This window comes from Scyliorhinus torazame, chromosome 13 (genome assembly GCF_047496885.1).
Source record: "Scyliorhinus torazame isolate Kashiwa2021f chromosome 13, sScyTor2.1, whole genome shotgun sequence".
In the NCBI taxonomy this organism is placed as follows: domain Eukaryota; kingdom Metazoa; phylum Chordata; class Chondrichthyes; order Carcharhiniformes; family Scyliorhinidae; genus Scyliorhinus; species Scyliorhinus torazame.
The window spans coordinates 130,659,618-130,676,232 of NC_092719.1; the positions used below are offsets into that span (position 1 = coordinate 130,659,618).

Sequence of the window (16,615 nt, forward strand, 5' to 3'; positions counted from 1 at the left end):
AATGGGGAAGTCTCACCTTCCATGTTCTGGGAGGCACTGAAGGTGGTGATTAGGGGAGAGATTATAACCTACAGGGCACATAGAGACAGGGAAGAGAGGGCGGCCAGGCAGCAACTGATCAACTCCATCCTGGAGGTCGACAGAAGGTACTCCGAGGCCCCAACTAAAGAGCTTCTGACAGAGAGGAAAAAGCTACAAATGGACTTTGACCAGCTATCCACCAAGAAGGCAGTCCACTAAATCTGCTAGACACGGGGGACCTTTTATGAGCACGAAGAGAAGACTAGCCGCTTGTTGGCTCACCAGCTGAGAAAGCAGGCAGCCATGAGGGAGATAGTGCCGGTAATGGACAGCAGAGGCGGACTGGTAGCCGAACCGAAAAAGGTCAACCAAGCATTTGAGACCTTCTTCCGGGGACTGTACACCTCTGAGCCCTCCGACGGTGACTCGGGGATGAAATGATTCCTTGATGGACTGGACATGCCAGTCACGAGGTACGATAGACAGAGGGACCTGGAAGCACCAATAGGACTGGGAGAGGCTATGGAGAGTATCAACTCCATGCAGGCGGGGAAGGATCCGGGACCCGACGGGTGCCCGGCGGACCTCTATAAAGAATTTGCACCAGCTCTGGTCCCGCACCTACGAGAGATGTTCGCAGACTTGCTAACAAGAGGTATTCTGCATCCTACGCTAACACAGGCCACCATATTGCTGACACGCAAGAAAGAAAAAGAGCTGACAAGGCAGCACGATGGTGCAGTGGTTAGCACTGCTTCCTCACAGCGCCAAGGTCCCAGGTTCGATACCGGCCCTGGGTCACTGTCGGTGTGGAGTTTGCACATTCTCCCCGTGTCTGCGTGGGTTTTGCCCCCACAACCCAAAGATGTGCAGGATAGGTGGATTGGCCGCGCTAAATTGCCCCTTAATTGGAAAAAATGAATTGGGTACTCTAAATTTATTTTTAATAAAGAAAAAGACCCGACAGAAAGTGGATATTATAGACCCATTTCGCTGCTTAACAATGATGTGAAAATTCTTGCGAAAGCCCTGGCCAAGAAACTGGAGAACTGTGTACCAGAAGTGGTCCCAGAGGACCAGACGGGCTTTGTCAAGTGTAGACAGCGAACTGCGAATATGAGACGGCTGCTGAGTGTGCTAATGACCCCATCCGGGGAGAGAATACCAGAGGTGATCGTCTCTCTGGACGCAGAAAAGGCCTTCGACAGAGTGGAATGAAAGTACGTCATAGAGGTACTGGAGCGTTTTGGGCTAGGGTCGGGGTTCACCTCGTGGGTGAAACTCCTGTACAACGCCCCCAAGGCGAGCGTACGGACCAACAACACCAGCTCTGAATACCTGCAGTTGAACACTCCTGTTCGCCCTGACAATTGAACCCCTGCCAATCGCCCTGTGACATGCGAGAGGTTGGAAGGGCATCCAAAGAGGAGGCAGAGAGCACAGAGTCTACTCGATGTGGATAAACTGCTCCTCCGCATCTCGGACCCGCAGAACGGCTTGAAGGAAATCATGAAGCTCCTGGAAGAGTTCAGTACAAACTCAACCTGGGCAAGAGCATGGTATTCCCAGTGAACCCAAATGGGGGAGGGACGGAGCTGAAGGGTCTACCATTCAAACTAGCTCAAAACAAATTCCGCTAACTGGGGATCCAGAAAGCCCACGACTGAACACGGTTCCACAAGTGGAATCTGACCAGTCTGGCGGAGGAGGTCAAAAAGGACCTCCAGAGGTGGGATGCATGCCCAGTCTCCCTGGCAGGGAGGGTGCAGACGATCAAGATGAATGTACTGCCAAGGTTCCTCTTCCTGTTTAGATCTATAACGATCTTCATCCCCAAGGCCTTTTTCCAAGGAATAGATAAAATGATCATGGCGTTGGGAGGGGGAGGTGGGGGGGTCCAAGAATCTCCAAGACTACACTACAGAGGAGAAGAAACATAGGCAGCTTGGCCCTTCCAAACCTGCAATACTACCACTGGGCAGCAACAGCCAAGAGAGTGAGGATGGATAAGGGAGCCGAGCAAATAATGGGTGAAAATGGAGGAGTCCACTTGCATGGGAACGACCCTCCGAGGCAATAACAGCGCTCACATCCATCACGGCAAAGTACACGTCCAGCCCAGGTGTTAGCTACGTTAAAAACCTGGATCCAGATGAGACAGCGCTTTGGCTTAAGCAAGGTGTCCTCCATGGCCCCCATTGCGGTAACCACAAATTTCCACCAGCCATGCTTGACACCACTTTTAAGAAGTGGAGACAGGACGGGGGATGCTAGCGGTCAGGGATTTTTACATGGGGGGGGGACAGACTCACAACCCTGGACGAGCAGGCGGAGAGACTGGAGCTACCGAATGGACAGGAGCTCTCACATTTACAAATCAAAAACTTTCTCTGCACGGAGGCGATGAGGTACCCTCGGGCCCTGAGAGACACGATGCTGGAGGAACTGCTGGATGTGGACAGTATGGGGAAAGGGAACTGCGGGGACATTTACGGACATCTTTTAGAAAGGGCGAGAACACCATTAGATGGAGCAAGACAGAAATGGGAGGACTAACTAGGTACAGAAGAAGGGTGGGACTCTGGTGCGAAGCACTAAGTAGGACCAACCCCACCTCCTCCTGCGCAAGGCTTCATGCAGTTTAAAGCGGTGCATAGAGTACACCTAATTAGAACTCAAATGAACAGATTCTTCCCGCAGTGGAAGACAAGTGCCAGGGAGGCCCTGCCAACCACGCCCACATGTTCTCGGCCTGCCCCAGACTTGTCGGGTTCTGGACAGCCTTCTTTGAGGCGATGTTCAAGGTTGTGGGGGCGAGGGTGGAGGCTTGCCCAAAAGTGGCAGTCTTCGGGGTGTCGGACCAGCCAGAACTACATATGGGGAAGGGGGCCGATGCCCTTGCTTCTGCTTCTTTAATCACACGCTGGAGAATCCTGCTCGGCTGGTGATCAGCAGCACCACCCACGGCTACAGACTGGCTGGCAGACCTGTTAGAATTTCTCCACCTGGAGAATATCAAATACACTATCCGAGGATCGGACGAGGGCTTCCACAAAGCATGGGGGCTATTCATCGGCCTGTTCCAAGACTTGTTCGAGGCCAATAGTGGATAAGAAGGGAATGGTGGGGGGGGGGGGGGGGGGGGGGGGGGGACAATAAGGGAAGCCAGGACCATACAGAGCAAATAGGAACAAAGGGAAATATCAGGGGGGGGGATGGGAAAAGACCAAGCAGGGGGCCAGGGGGTCAGAGGGCCTCCCCCCCTCTGCCACACAACAAAGTCATAAGGACAAAAGCAACAAATACTAAACGAAAGAGAGCTTACAGCAGAAAGGGCCCAAAATGGTGCCCGAACAACAAAAAGGGGAGGGGGGGGGGAGGGGGAGCAATGGAGGGGGGAGAGAAGGCTGGTGAAAAGGGAACATGTAAATTGTACATAAGAACCATCTTCCTCACTGTATATTGTACAGATGTAAAATTCAATAAAAATATTCATTACATTTATTTTTTTTAAAAATTTGATCCCAGGAATTGCATGACCCTAATTCTGGGAGCACCATGTCCCAACAGTTACATCCCTCAACTTGAGGGACACAGCATTTGTTACCAAAAACCCAGCATCCGTACAAATGGTGAAAGAGCTTACATTTTTATAACACCTTTTCACAGCACTTAGAAATCCCTGAATGTACTTAGATCCAATTACTTCCATGTGTTTTATATAATATTTACATCACTAAAACAATTAATTTGCTTATTGCTGTTTCTGGGAGCTTTCTACGTCCAAATTGGCTACCGTTTCCTGCTTTACAACAGCTACTACACTTCAAAAGTATTTCATTGATTGTCCTGAGGTTCCACGAATGCAAGTTTTTCTTTCTTTATATTTTATTGTGATTGTGCACTTACGCAGAATCTACTTAAAAAGCAAGGCCAGGAGATGCACCCTCTTGTGTACAAACTTGCTGCTGCAGAGGACCTGTGTACAGCCGGCCTTGGCCTCCCCATGACTCCAGCCCAGCTGCCAAGGCACCTGAAGGTACTGTCATACCCCTGCTGGTTTCAAAGAATCAAATGATCCAGAATAACCTTTGAGATTTTCTTTGACTGCGAGTCAAAAGTTTCGTGCTGTGCAGTCACAGCTGGGCCAGATAAACCCATAGGGAGAGTCACGTTGCTAGAAATCATGGATAATAATGCACTTCCACTGAGAATTGTGGCTGTCTGATTTGCCTCAGTCTCCTGACTGATTGTAAAGGCAGAGACCTATATGTGTCTCCTGCTCCTGTTGGTAAAGGGCATCCAGGAGAAGAGAATTCATATCAAATTCCCCAAACATAAATTAGGCCAGTGAGCAATAGGAATCATAGAACCTTAGAATTTACAGTGCAGAAGGAGGCCATTCGGCCCATCGTGTCTGCATCGGCCCTTGGAAAGAGCACCCTACTTAAGCCCACGCCTCCCCCTATCCCCATAATCAAGTAACCCCACCGAACGTTTTTGGACACAAAGGGCAATTTAGCATGGCCAATCCACCTAACCTGCACATCTTTGGAAACCGGAGCTCCGAGAGGAAACCCACGCAGACATGGGGAGAACGTGCAGACTTCACACAGACAGTGACTCAGGCCGGGAATCGAACCTGAGACCCTGGCACTGTGAAGCAACTGTGCTAATCACTGTGCTGCCCATAGGCAGATGTGGAGAACAGACTGAATGGGAGCACAGACAGAGTGGGGGCACAGGAGGAGAGGGGGCACAGGCAGAGAGGGGGCACAGGCAGAGAGGGGGCACAGGCGGAGTGGGGGCACAGGCGGAGTGGGGGCACATTGGGAGTGCAGACAGAGTGGGAGCATAGACAGAATGAGGACACAGACAGAATGGAAAATAGGGTGTTTGGGAAAAATAGGAACAGGATGAGATTAGGCAGTGGGAAAGCACAGGCAGAGGGAGAAGAACCAGAAGACTAGGTGAACAAGCAGAGAGTTCGCCCTGGCAGAAGGGGAACTAAGGTAGAGAGGGAGCGCAGGCAGAGAGGGAGCACAGACAGAAGCAGAATATACGCAGAGAGGGAGTACAGGCAGGAGGTAACACGGCAGAGAGGGAGCACAGGCAGAGGGTATGTGCAGGCAGAGAGGGAGCACAAGCAGATAGGGAGCACAGGCAGAGGGTAATTGCAGACAGAGAGGGGCACAAGCAGTGAGGGAGCACAAGCAGAGAGGGAGCACAGGTAGAGGGTAAGTGCAGACAGAGAGGGAGCACAAGCAGAGAGGGAGCACAGGCAGAGGGAGAGCACAGGCAGAGGGGGAGCACAGGCCCAGGAGGAGCAAAGGCAGAGAGAGAGTACAGGCAGAATGGCAGTACAGGCAGAATGGCAGCACAGGCAGAGGGGGAGCACAAGCTGAGGAGTAGCACAAGCAAAGGGGGCACAGGGTCCAAAGGCTTTTTGCGATGGACATTGTCACTAGGAAGATTACGCAATCAGAAAACCAGTTTCACAGATGTCTGAAAGGTGAGGACATTACAGCAAGTATGTGTGGAGAATGGAAGTGTCAAGTTAGGCGGAGGGTACACACCCTGGCTATTCAAGCAGACAATAGTCTATTCCAGTCATTAAATGATCTCATACTTATTTATCAAGGCTTTTAGAATATAAAAGTCAGCTCCAGAATTTGCTGAACACCATCCATTGAGTAAGCGACACTGACTTTTGTAGGATTTTATGAATCTGAACGTTATCCTTTCAAATATGGGGCCTGGTTCAAGTTCAAGTTCAACTAAGTACACATTTTGGTGAGTGGTGCAGTGAGTTGACAACATCCTTTCACTCCAGGAATCTAGATTAGATTCTAAACTAAGAATCCTGTGTGTTCACACAAGCTCAACTCTGTTCCCTATGGGCCGTGAGGCCAAAGCACAGAAATGGAAAGAAGTTTGTGATGAATGGGCAATGTCACTCGAAGCCTGCAGTGATACATAACATAGGGGCTGGGAAATATCACAAAAAGTCCTGCGGTTGACACCAAAGCATATTGTTCAGACAATGTAAAAAGTGAGTTACGTTTCACCTAGTCTGTCAATGGATGGAGTGGGGAGACCTCAGTCTGTATAACCAGGGATGCTGCGACTGGTGATCTTGTCCCACTCCATATGTGACTGTACTTCTGTTGAGGAAGTTTCCAGAACTAGCACTCAGGCTTAAGACACTCAAGGCATGTGCACAGATGTTAACTCAGATCCAAGAATTCCCTGCTGCTGACCCGAGTGTGAATAGGGACAGTGCCCACTTCCAGCTGTGTAAACTTGCATTTGTCACAAATCCTATACATTATACAGCCTATTATTTAAACAAAAATATTAGTCTGGTTCATCCAAGATCATGGTGGGCACTTGTGAGCGTATTACTTGCTACAGGGTTACGGTTTTAACAGATTGTTTCCTCCCAGACTGCAGACTCTGCCAGTATAAGCATTCCTGAAATGGCGTACCAACCCACACAACCCCCAGCAAGCACTCTCTCACTGCAATCTCAGGGTCAGCTTCAGCCAGTGCTCACTCACCAATCATCGCAGAGGCCATCCGCTGCTGAGGGTCGTAAGGGCACTTCCCTTTGCCACACTCGGTCTGCTCGTGATGTAGCACTAGGTGTTCAGCCTGCAGGGAAGGAAGCAGAGAGGGAGGGAAGGGAATAACAATGAATAAAGAGGCAGACACAATGACACAAACCCAGCACCAGAGCAACCCTCCACTACCAGCCCCTGTCCCCACAAAAAAAAAAGGAACTTTAAACATCTCATCCATTGAAGATACCAGATTCATACAGAGCACAATTAATTGCGAAAACAGGTCAAAGTATCATGTCAGGCTAAAAGTTGGTGCGCTTCCTGCATACATGCTTATGATCCTTGAATTAAATACCTCTCTCTGCAATTTTGGCACGGATCCATGTGTATGTCTGTTACAATGGGGCATAGAGTCATTCAGTCCAAGTACACTCAGCATTCGTCTGAGACTAGCACAAATTTGCATCTGTATCCTGTGTTCACAAACCCCTTTAGATTAGTGTGTTACAACCATGTCATAGAGACTCTTTATGAATTAAAAATGTGATTTATTTTCACTTACTGCCGTGTTCAATGGCTTGATTGATCTGTGTTTGATTATGTTAGCTCGTTAACTGGCCTTTGTTCACTGTGCTTGGTTTCTTAAGCCTGAGGGTGGAGCTAGAGGGTTTAAATACCATACCTAATTTTCCAGAAATAGACCTGGGTTCTGGGTTAAGAGCATGGGTGTAGAAATCCTGTGATTGCAGAGATATTTTAAAGCACTGTAAATAAATCTGTTGTAGATTTAGATCTAATATCATCTCTATTTCTTTGAACTAAATCAGATACACAACAGACCCCGCATATATAACACTTACATCATCTTTAAAATATACAAGTTCCAGGGCAGCACGGTGGCGCAGTGGTTAACACTGCTGCCTCACAGCGCCAAGGTCCCAGGTTGGATCCCGGCCCTGGGTCACTATCCGTGTGGAGTTTGCACATTCTCCCCGTGTCTGGTGGGTTACATCCCCACAACCCAAAGATGTGCAGAGTAGGTGGATTGGCCACGTTAAATTGTCCCTTAATTGGAAAAATGAATTGGGTACCTAAATTTATGACAAAAAATAAAATAAATATATGCAAGTTCCAAGTGTTTAAACTGGCTCGATCGCCCAATCACAAATCTCACTCTGAACAGTTTCCTGAACTTGAAGCTCGACTAAGTACAAGTTTCAGACGCTGCGCCGATCAGAGCTAATGAGGCATTTTGCATATTGCTGTTGCACACAGGTATCTGGCTAGGAAAATGGGGCACAGCCAGTATGGGAATATCCAAATTGGTGGCTGAATCAAAACATCATTGTTTCCTCAAGTTAATTTTCACACCAAGGAGGCAAACACTAAAACTGAAGTATGATGGCGGCCATGCTGAGCACCTTCCCCTCCTGCTGTTCTGAATAACAATAAAAACTTCTGATTTACAAATAACAGGCTCCCATAAGACCATAAGATATAGGAGCAGAAATAAGCTACTCGACCCATCGAATCTGCTCTGCCATTCAATCATGGCTGATACTTTTCTCATCCCCATTCTCCTGCCTTCTCCCCATAACCCCTGATCCCCTTATTAATCAAGAACTTATCTATCTCTGTCTTAAAGACACTCAGTGATTTGGCCTCCACAGCCTTCTGCGGCAAAGAGTTCCACAGATTCACCACCCTCTGGCTGAAGAAATTCCTCCTCATCTCTGTTTTAATTGTCTACAAATTCATACTTCTTTCACATACTTTGATAATTGCAGTGCACATCAGCATGCAGTGGTATGACTATGGAATATGACCTCAGCGTCTTTCAAATTACATTGCAGCCAATCAAGTACTCTTGAAGTCTATGGTCACTGTTAAAAATGAATGAAATACAGCAGCCAATTTGCACACAGAAAGGTCCCACAAAGAGCAATTATAAAAAATAAATATTGGTCAGGCCACCAGGGAAAACTTCCTTGGTTTGAATAGTGTCATGGGATCATTTACGTCCAATTGAAAGGGCAAAAGAGGCTTTAACTTAAAGCATATTCATAAACAATGAGCTGTATAGAATGGTTAGCCTAGATTTTGTCATCATGCCTCTGGAGTGGGGTTTTAACCCTGACTCAGCAGTGAAAGTCAGAGTCAGGCCTGAAATCTATCAAAAAGGGAGGAGAGATTTACACATAGCTCCCACAAAGCGGCAGGTGTGGGTTGCAATTGGAGGTGTATGATGAAAGCAATCATTTACCCTGACCAACATGTATTCCACAACCATCTCTAAAACAAATTATCTTTACCATTTGGCACATTTCTCTTGGTCAATTAGCTTCTGCACTATAACAACGCTGACACTCAAAGGGAAAGCCTCTATTCCTACAGTTGCTCAGACAACACACTAGCCTGATTTGGAAATATATCACCATTCCTTCACTGTTGCTGAGTTAAAACCCTGCAATTCTCTCCCCAACAGCACTGTGGGTTCACGTGCACCATAGGGACTGCAGCAGTTCAAGAAGGCAGCCTCACAACCATCTTCTCAAGGGCAATTGGGGATGGGCAGTAAATCCTGGCCCAGCCAACAATGCCCACATCCCCTGAACGAATGTATTAAAAAAAAATTCTGTTCAAAAGCTGCTGTTTTGGGGGCTACATTTTTAGAGCCTGGTGCACACCAAGAACCCAATGAGAATTTGAAAACTCTCCCTCAACTGCAATGAATGTGTAACAATGGCACAAACAGGAACACAGCACAAGTTATTACAGGTTCACACATGGACTTTGCCAATTGGAATTCCTACCTGTTGATAACTACAGTGGCTGCCTCCAGTAAGCAGATGGTAACAGTGTAAGGGTTAAAATGGGAACACTGCCACTAGAAGACCTCAGGCCTTTTTCATAATCGCACCCGATGACCATGCTCCTTCCCAGTTCCAGCGAGCACCTCCACTTTTCACAAGAAGGGAATACTGTCCTGCAGCTTGGACAGTCAAACATGCAAAAATCTCTGCACTCCTCCAATGTTGAGCCTCTTGTGTATTACAATGTCCTTCACCCCATCATTGGAGGCTACGTATGCATAGATCCTACGCTCTGGCATGCTCGCCTTAAAACTCTAATTGTTTTAGCTTTTGGGTGGCCTTGAAAGTCACTTGGAACAGCCAGCCAATGAGGTAAGAGGCACTCTCTTATTGCACAGCCAACATATTTAGCAGTCCATATGCCAGAACGGTAAAGAGTTAATGTGACATGAAAGGAAATTGAACTTCATGCATGTTATTGGCCTTACCTCTGGGGATTGTGAAAGTGTGTTTACTGTGTATAATGTCAGTGCAGGCAAGGATGCCAACTGTGTAGTGTAAATGATGCCATCATCCAGGATTGCTCAATATTGCCAAAATGGCAGTCGGTTTGAACTTTGACCCAACAGCAATAACTAGTTGCTAGCGTGCAATTATGCAGTACACCCCAGGAGATGCCTTTGCTGGTTGACAAGAGTTAATTTTTTTTTGTACATGTCAAATGCTTATTTGAAAAAGAATCTCCAAAGATAATATCTTAAAGGGGCCTTCTCCTCAAATTCACAGGGGATAAAACATATCTCCTCTCGCTCTCCCTCTTTAAAATCTCCCCCCACTTGACTTCCGGTCGAAGTCTCCTGAAAGCGACGTCACATTCAGGATGCAATTCCTCGGTGCCCATCTTTGCACCTCATCCTTACTCCTAGGCCCAGGCAGTGAGTGTCAGCTGGATACTCGAATGAGGAGGAATTTCTTCACTCAAGAGGGTGGCAAATGTTTAGAGCTCTCTAGCCCAGAGGGCTGTGGAGACTCAATCACTGAGTACATTCAAATCGGAAATCAATGGATTTCTAGATAATAAAGATACAAAGAGACCTGGGAATAGTGCGAGAACGGTGGCACAGTTGTTAGCACTGCTGCCTCACAGCTTCAGGGTCCCAGGTTCAATTCTGGCCTCGGGTCACTGTCTGTGTGGAGTTTGCACTTTCTCCCCATGTCTGCATTGGTTTCCTCTGGGTGCTCTGGTTTCTTCCCACAGGCCAAAGATGTACAGCTTAGGTGGATTGCCATGCTAAATTGTCCCTTAGTGTCCAAAAGGTTAGGTGGGATTTTTGGGTTACGGGGATGGTGTGGAGGAATGGGCTTAGGTAGGGTGCTTTTTCCAAGGGACGGTGCAGACCTGATGAGCCAAACGGCCTCCTTCTGCACTGTAAATTCTATGATTCTATGATTCTAAAATGACGTTAAGGTAGCAGATTGCCCATGATCTGATTGATGATGGAGCAGGTTTGCAGTGCCTACTCCTGTCCTATTTCCTAGGACTTATTAAGTGAACAAAAAGAGCCACAGCCTATAATCATAGAATTATCATAGAATTTACAGTGCAGAAGGAGGCCATTCAGCCCATCGAGCCTGCACCGGCTCCTGGAAAGAGCACCCTACCCAAGATCCACATCTCCACCCTATCCCAATAACCCCACCCAACACTAAGGGCAATTTTGGACACTAAGGGCAATTTAGCATGGCCAATCCACCTAACCTGCACATCTTTGGACTGTGGGAGGAGTGAGCACCCGGAGGAAACCCACGCACACACGGGGAGAATGTGCAGACTCCGCACAGACAGACAGTGACCCATGCCGGGAATCGAACCTGGGACCCTGGAGCTGTGAAGCAATTGTGCTTATGTAGTTACATTGTATATGTTGTGTTGCCCTATTATGTATTTTCTTTTATTCCCTTTTCTTCTCATGTACTTAATGATCTGTTGAGCTGCTCGCAGAAAAATACTTTTCACTGTACCTCGGTACACGTGACAATAAACAAATCCAATCCAATCCAATCCAATCCACAATGCTACCATGCTTCCCTCCTCATCAGGGGACCAACGGAAAATGCGGTCTGGGTCTGGGCTGCAGTCTTTAAACGCCCAGCGATCCATTCCTATTTGGAAAGCCTCTGCCCGCTCAATCGGGGAACTCGTATTCCATGAATCCAATGGAGAGATCAATCGAGGAATCCTGTGACTTTCGTGGTCATCATAACAGTGATATTTGGGTGGTAGATTGGGGAACACTGTAGTGTAGTGGTCATGTCACTGGGCTAGTAATCTAGAGGCCCAGACTTACACTCTGGGACATGGGTTCAAATCTCATCAGGGCAGCTGGTGGAAGTTAAACTCAATTAAATAAATCTGGAATATAAAACTAGCTTCAGTATTGGCCATCATAAAATCATCAATGTTGTAAAAACCCATTTGGTTCACCAATGTCCTTTAGGGAAGGAAATCTGCACCCGCCCGCACAGCAATGTGATTGACTCTTAACTGCTCGCTCAAATGACCCAGTAAGCCACTTTTAGAACAGAGATGAGGGGTGGAATTTACAAACACTGATAGCCATGTGTGCAAATCCCTATTGGCGCCAAATCTCGCGAGGAGCCAATTGCATAATTTGCAGCAGCGCAATCTTTCCATCTCCCCCCCCGCTCCCCCCTGGCATTGCACCACAGTGACCAGTGTGGCCACCGTCTTCCAGGCAGAGTTCAAGACCTTGGGCCAAATTCTCCATTTCAGAGACTAAGTGCTGACGCTGGGACTGAATCGATGGTGTGCTACAACCACGGAATCAGCGCCGGTCCCGGAGCAATTCAGGGTCCATTAATGGGCTCGCACCGGTGCCATGTGCAATGCCAATAAAAAACAGTGTCTAATTCGCCGGGGTTGGGATTGGCACTTGAGAGGCTGACAAGCTGCAGCCGCAAATAAGCTGTCTGTCCACTCCCACTCATTCCAGCCAACAAGGTGGCACCCCTAAGAGCAGTACCCCGTTTTTGCAGATGCGGAGCCCAAGACCGTGCTGTATGCCATGAAGGAGAGGCGGGGTACCCTGTTCTCTGGGGTGGGAAGGAGGCTGCTACCTCCTTCACCGGCCTGGGCGCAGGTGGCAGAGTCCGTGAGCCCCGCCGCCAGTACTGGCCAGCAGTGCTGGAAAAAGCTACCCCCCCTCACACCCCGCAGAAGGCAGCCCACAACTGCAGAGGGAGAGCAGACTTAAGGGGACCCTCCGGACTTGGGGCCACTCACTGTCGTGGAGCGATGGTCATTGGACCTGGTCGGTAGGCCTGGAGAGCGGGCAGTTGATGAGGTGAAGGTCAGCATCGGGGAACAGAATGAGGCCCTGCTGAGTTGCGGTGTCCCTATGGCACGCCTGGCACAATCCCCACACCACCCGAACCCGTGATCCAAATATGCATCATGTCTTGTGTCTTGCAGGATCAACTGGTGACGAGGCAGGACTTTCTGGTGCTCCCTGCCTCGGGCCACAACCCCAGGACAAGTTGAGCGACGAGGCTGGACCAGACAGTGACGTGAGCCCCCAAACACAAGCCCACAATACCCCAGAGCACGAGTCCGGGGACAACACCAACTATCCGTCACAGCTGTCTTCAACACCCTCCACCATCCCGGAGGCACTCACCTCAGTTAGGCATTATAGTAAAGAGGCTCCTGGGGCACTATTTGGTGCTTATCAGACACGTGCAGCGGTACACCAAGTGGAGGTAGGAACCCCCGAGGGGGCGGATGGTCAGAGGACGGCCCGACCCCAGGGACTAGCTGCCATCCAGACAGGTGTCAGGCTTCTGGAAAGGGTGGTCCCATCGATGCTAGAGATGCAGACACAAAGCAAGGGATTACATGAGGGGGTGTCAGAAACCATCCAGTGCCTGCAAGTACAGTTGGAGGAGTCCAATCACCTGCAAGGGCAGGAGGTGGTGCCGACCATGCATGCCCCCAGGCCAATACTGAACTAGTGGGGTTCTCAGTGAAGGCCTTGAGGGCGAAGGTGTTGGCCATGGGTCAGGATCTCCAAGGCCTGGGATACTCTGTGCGAGTGGTGGCTGAGACACATGACAAGGTGGCCCTGGTCACAGGCAGCCATGTACTATGGCCACCTGAACATTGCAGCAAAGCTCCAGAACTTGGCCCAGTCACAATGGGTCATGACTGCGGGCGTCAAAGGCATTGCTCAGGTGGTGGCTGACCTGAGCCAGTCACAAAGGGACATGGCACTGTCCCTGTGCTCCATGGTCATGAGCATTGACACCGTGGTCGAGACCAGAGCGGGCCTCCAGGTCTGGCAGAGCTCACTCCTGCCACACCTCTGTCCCAAGTAGTAGACTGGGGTCACCCCGAGGGAGGAGGCGGTGATGGGGCCTGTGCCGATGACCCACGAAGAACAGGTTGTGGAACACCACAGAATCTCAGACTCTCTCTCTCTCCCCCCCCCCCCTTTCCCCCCAACCCAATTCCTGGGACCTCCGATGGGCAGAGGGCAGAACAGAATGGCACCATGCCACCTGGGACACCTGAAAGACTGCCAGACCCGTCAAGACCTGGTCGCTCCAGAGGACGGCGGCCAAAGAGGACCCAGACCATAGGGCGGGAATCGCAGCAGGCCGCCTCCACCCCTGATGTACCCGCCTGGGGAACCACCGAGACAGAGTGGCCGGTCACAGTGGCAGCAGCATGGCTGCCTAGCAGTCTGCGGCAATGGCGGTCTGTGCCTTTCTGTGGGGGGGGGGGGGGGGCACCCCAACCTCATGACCTATCCCCTGGTCACCCCCCGCTACTCCCCCTGGCCCTGCCAGACACCTCTCCCCCAGACAGCGGTGGAACTGGCAGCCCACAGTCGTGCCTCTGGGACCAGGTCCTACCTCCCCTCTCTCCCTCTGCAGCCACTGCGCCTGTTTCCCAATTTTTAAAACCACCTGGCGGAGGCAGAGCATCGCAGGAACCCTGGAGAATACCAGGATGAGCCCGTTAATGATATGCCACGGTGTTTACTGTACATGCAGCGTAGAATGCATTCATGCCGTTATCGAGGCACCAGAGCATGGCATTCCATCAGGCGCCTGACACCAGCCTCGATTTTTGGCTGACGCACCATTCTCCGCCTAATCGTGCTTTGCAATCCCAGCATCACTGGATGGAGAATCCCATCTTTGTTAGAGGGTCTCCTGCCAGCCTGTGCATAGATAGTTGCCTTTTCTCCTCCACAGCATCCACCTTCTATTTGCACCATATACACCTGAGACCAACATAGAGGAAGACCTTCTGATCAGCATGTCTTATTCCCGTAACAGCCTCCCCGAACAGGCGCCGGATTGTGGCGACTAGGGGCTTTTCACAGTAACTTCACTTGAAGCCTACTTGTGACAATAAGCGATTTTCATTTCATTTTAATTTTAATTCATTTCATTCAAGTGCATCTTCAAACCAAGTCATCATATTTTTAAGTTAGCACCAGGCGAGGCGCGGGTTTTGGTCCCAATCAAAGTAAGGCGATTTTGCAGAATTTAAGGATGGCTTAAGAAACATGATTCTTTATTTTAAACTTGAACCCAATTCCCTGCAAAAAAAATCGAATAGTCTCTTTAAATCAAATCACAACCAAATTTTAGGGAGCAGTACAAGCTCCAGAATCCATTACCTGGAGGAGCAGCAGTGCTTTCCGTCACACTCTCACATGTATGCTGGCATTGCAGGCATATACACAATACACACACACATGCACACATATGTGATGGAGTCATGCATCACGTCATGGTTTTTTACAGGAGTTGCTGGACAAATCCCCAAGTTAGTAATCTCTTTCCTGTCTGCTCGAGATTCAAATAAGGGAACCAAACACAGTGAATTCAGGTTCCTTTCTTCTGTTCAATGGTATTAGCAAAGGCCATTATAAAGTGGTTCATGTTATTGTAATTCATGTAAATAGGCAAATGTTTGAGAGCAGATTAATGGGGATATTTTCTTATTAGTTTGTGAGAGTCACATAGGTATTTTGTAAATGTAAGCAGATGAACTCAATTCTCCGTCTTTAGAGAGTGTCTAAATTGCGCAAGTCTAGACAGCAGATCGCTTTCAGAAAATTGCAGCAGCAGAAGTTAGCGGTAAACTACCAGGAGAGATTGCTGGAGTTTGTTGCCATTAATCTGCCTTTGTTCCTCTGCAAGATGTAGAGAGATAAACTGATGCACCGTCAGGTTGAGTTTGTTGCTTGTTCATTATACAAATCGGCTTTTGTGTGGTGGTTAGTTGTATACTGCTCCAGACTGGTCGGGCAGGTTGATTACGCCCACTGTCCTAACCCCAGTGAGAAAAAGAGACCTCACAAAACTTACTCTCCAAATAAAACTTGGCACAGTCTCCATCTACAATTATAGGTTGTGTAATATGCCATGATTCCTTTTGGGAACCTAAAATGGTAATTAGGCATTTTAAAGTATATGTTTTTACACTTTGTGGATATATCTTGTGTTCGCAAACCAAAAACAAGGACAACAAACATTGGACAAGTGTTCTGGTGTGCTGCATAATGCGTCGTGAACACTTAATGTAGTCAGTGTGACTACAAAACATTGGCAGAAAACAGCTACATTAAACGTGTTATTTCGTGAATGTCCATTTGGAATGCCCTTTGTCCATCACTCCAATTAGTGAATGGTGAAAGAGCTACAGAAATGGATTTCATGAGCACAAAATGTCAGTTCTAAGTTGTGACACGACACTGGAAGGAGTGTTCATAAGGAGCAGAGCATGAATAGTTGAGTGGATCTACTTCACCTGGCAATGGTTCTGTCTGCCCCTCAGACATACCTGCAGGTTACGCAGGGTCGTGAGGAGGGGGTCTGCTGGGTTCTCAATGATATAAAACAAATCCAAGTGGCAAGTGGCTTTTATATAAACCATCAAAAGTAGTTGAGTAGATGCCACCTTGGAGCTCCCACCCACATTCACATAAAATAGCCCAACTCCTCAATTAGATTTCAGTCTACAGCTCACTATTCAGTAGCCATTGTTATTATGTATAAATCACTCAAACCCCTCAATTTAATTGCAGTATGTGCATCATTCCTGGAAATCAATATATAGAGTGTAGACATGACAGCTATTTCCTAAACAGTTTAAATTCTTCGTACAAAATCTTCCTTTGG

The 16,615-nt window shown here is 48.5% G+C and overlaps 1 protein-coding gene across 1 annotated transcript in view; it reads right to left on the bottom strand.

The window, feature by feature from the left end:
* Nucleotides 1-16,615, bottom strand: part of sema3h (sema domain, immunoglobulin domain (Ig), short basic domain, secreted, (semaphorin) 3H) — a 282,277-nt gene that overhangs the window by 112,399 nt on the left and 153,263 nt on the right. The window contains exon 5 of the mRNA XM_072472149.1: nucleotides 6,582-6,675. Coding sequence (XP_072328250.1) covers nucleotides 6,582-6,675 — 94 coding nt within the window. The remainder of the gene's footprint in view (nucleotides 1-6,581; nucleotides 6,676-16,615) is intronic.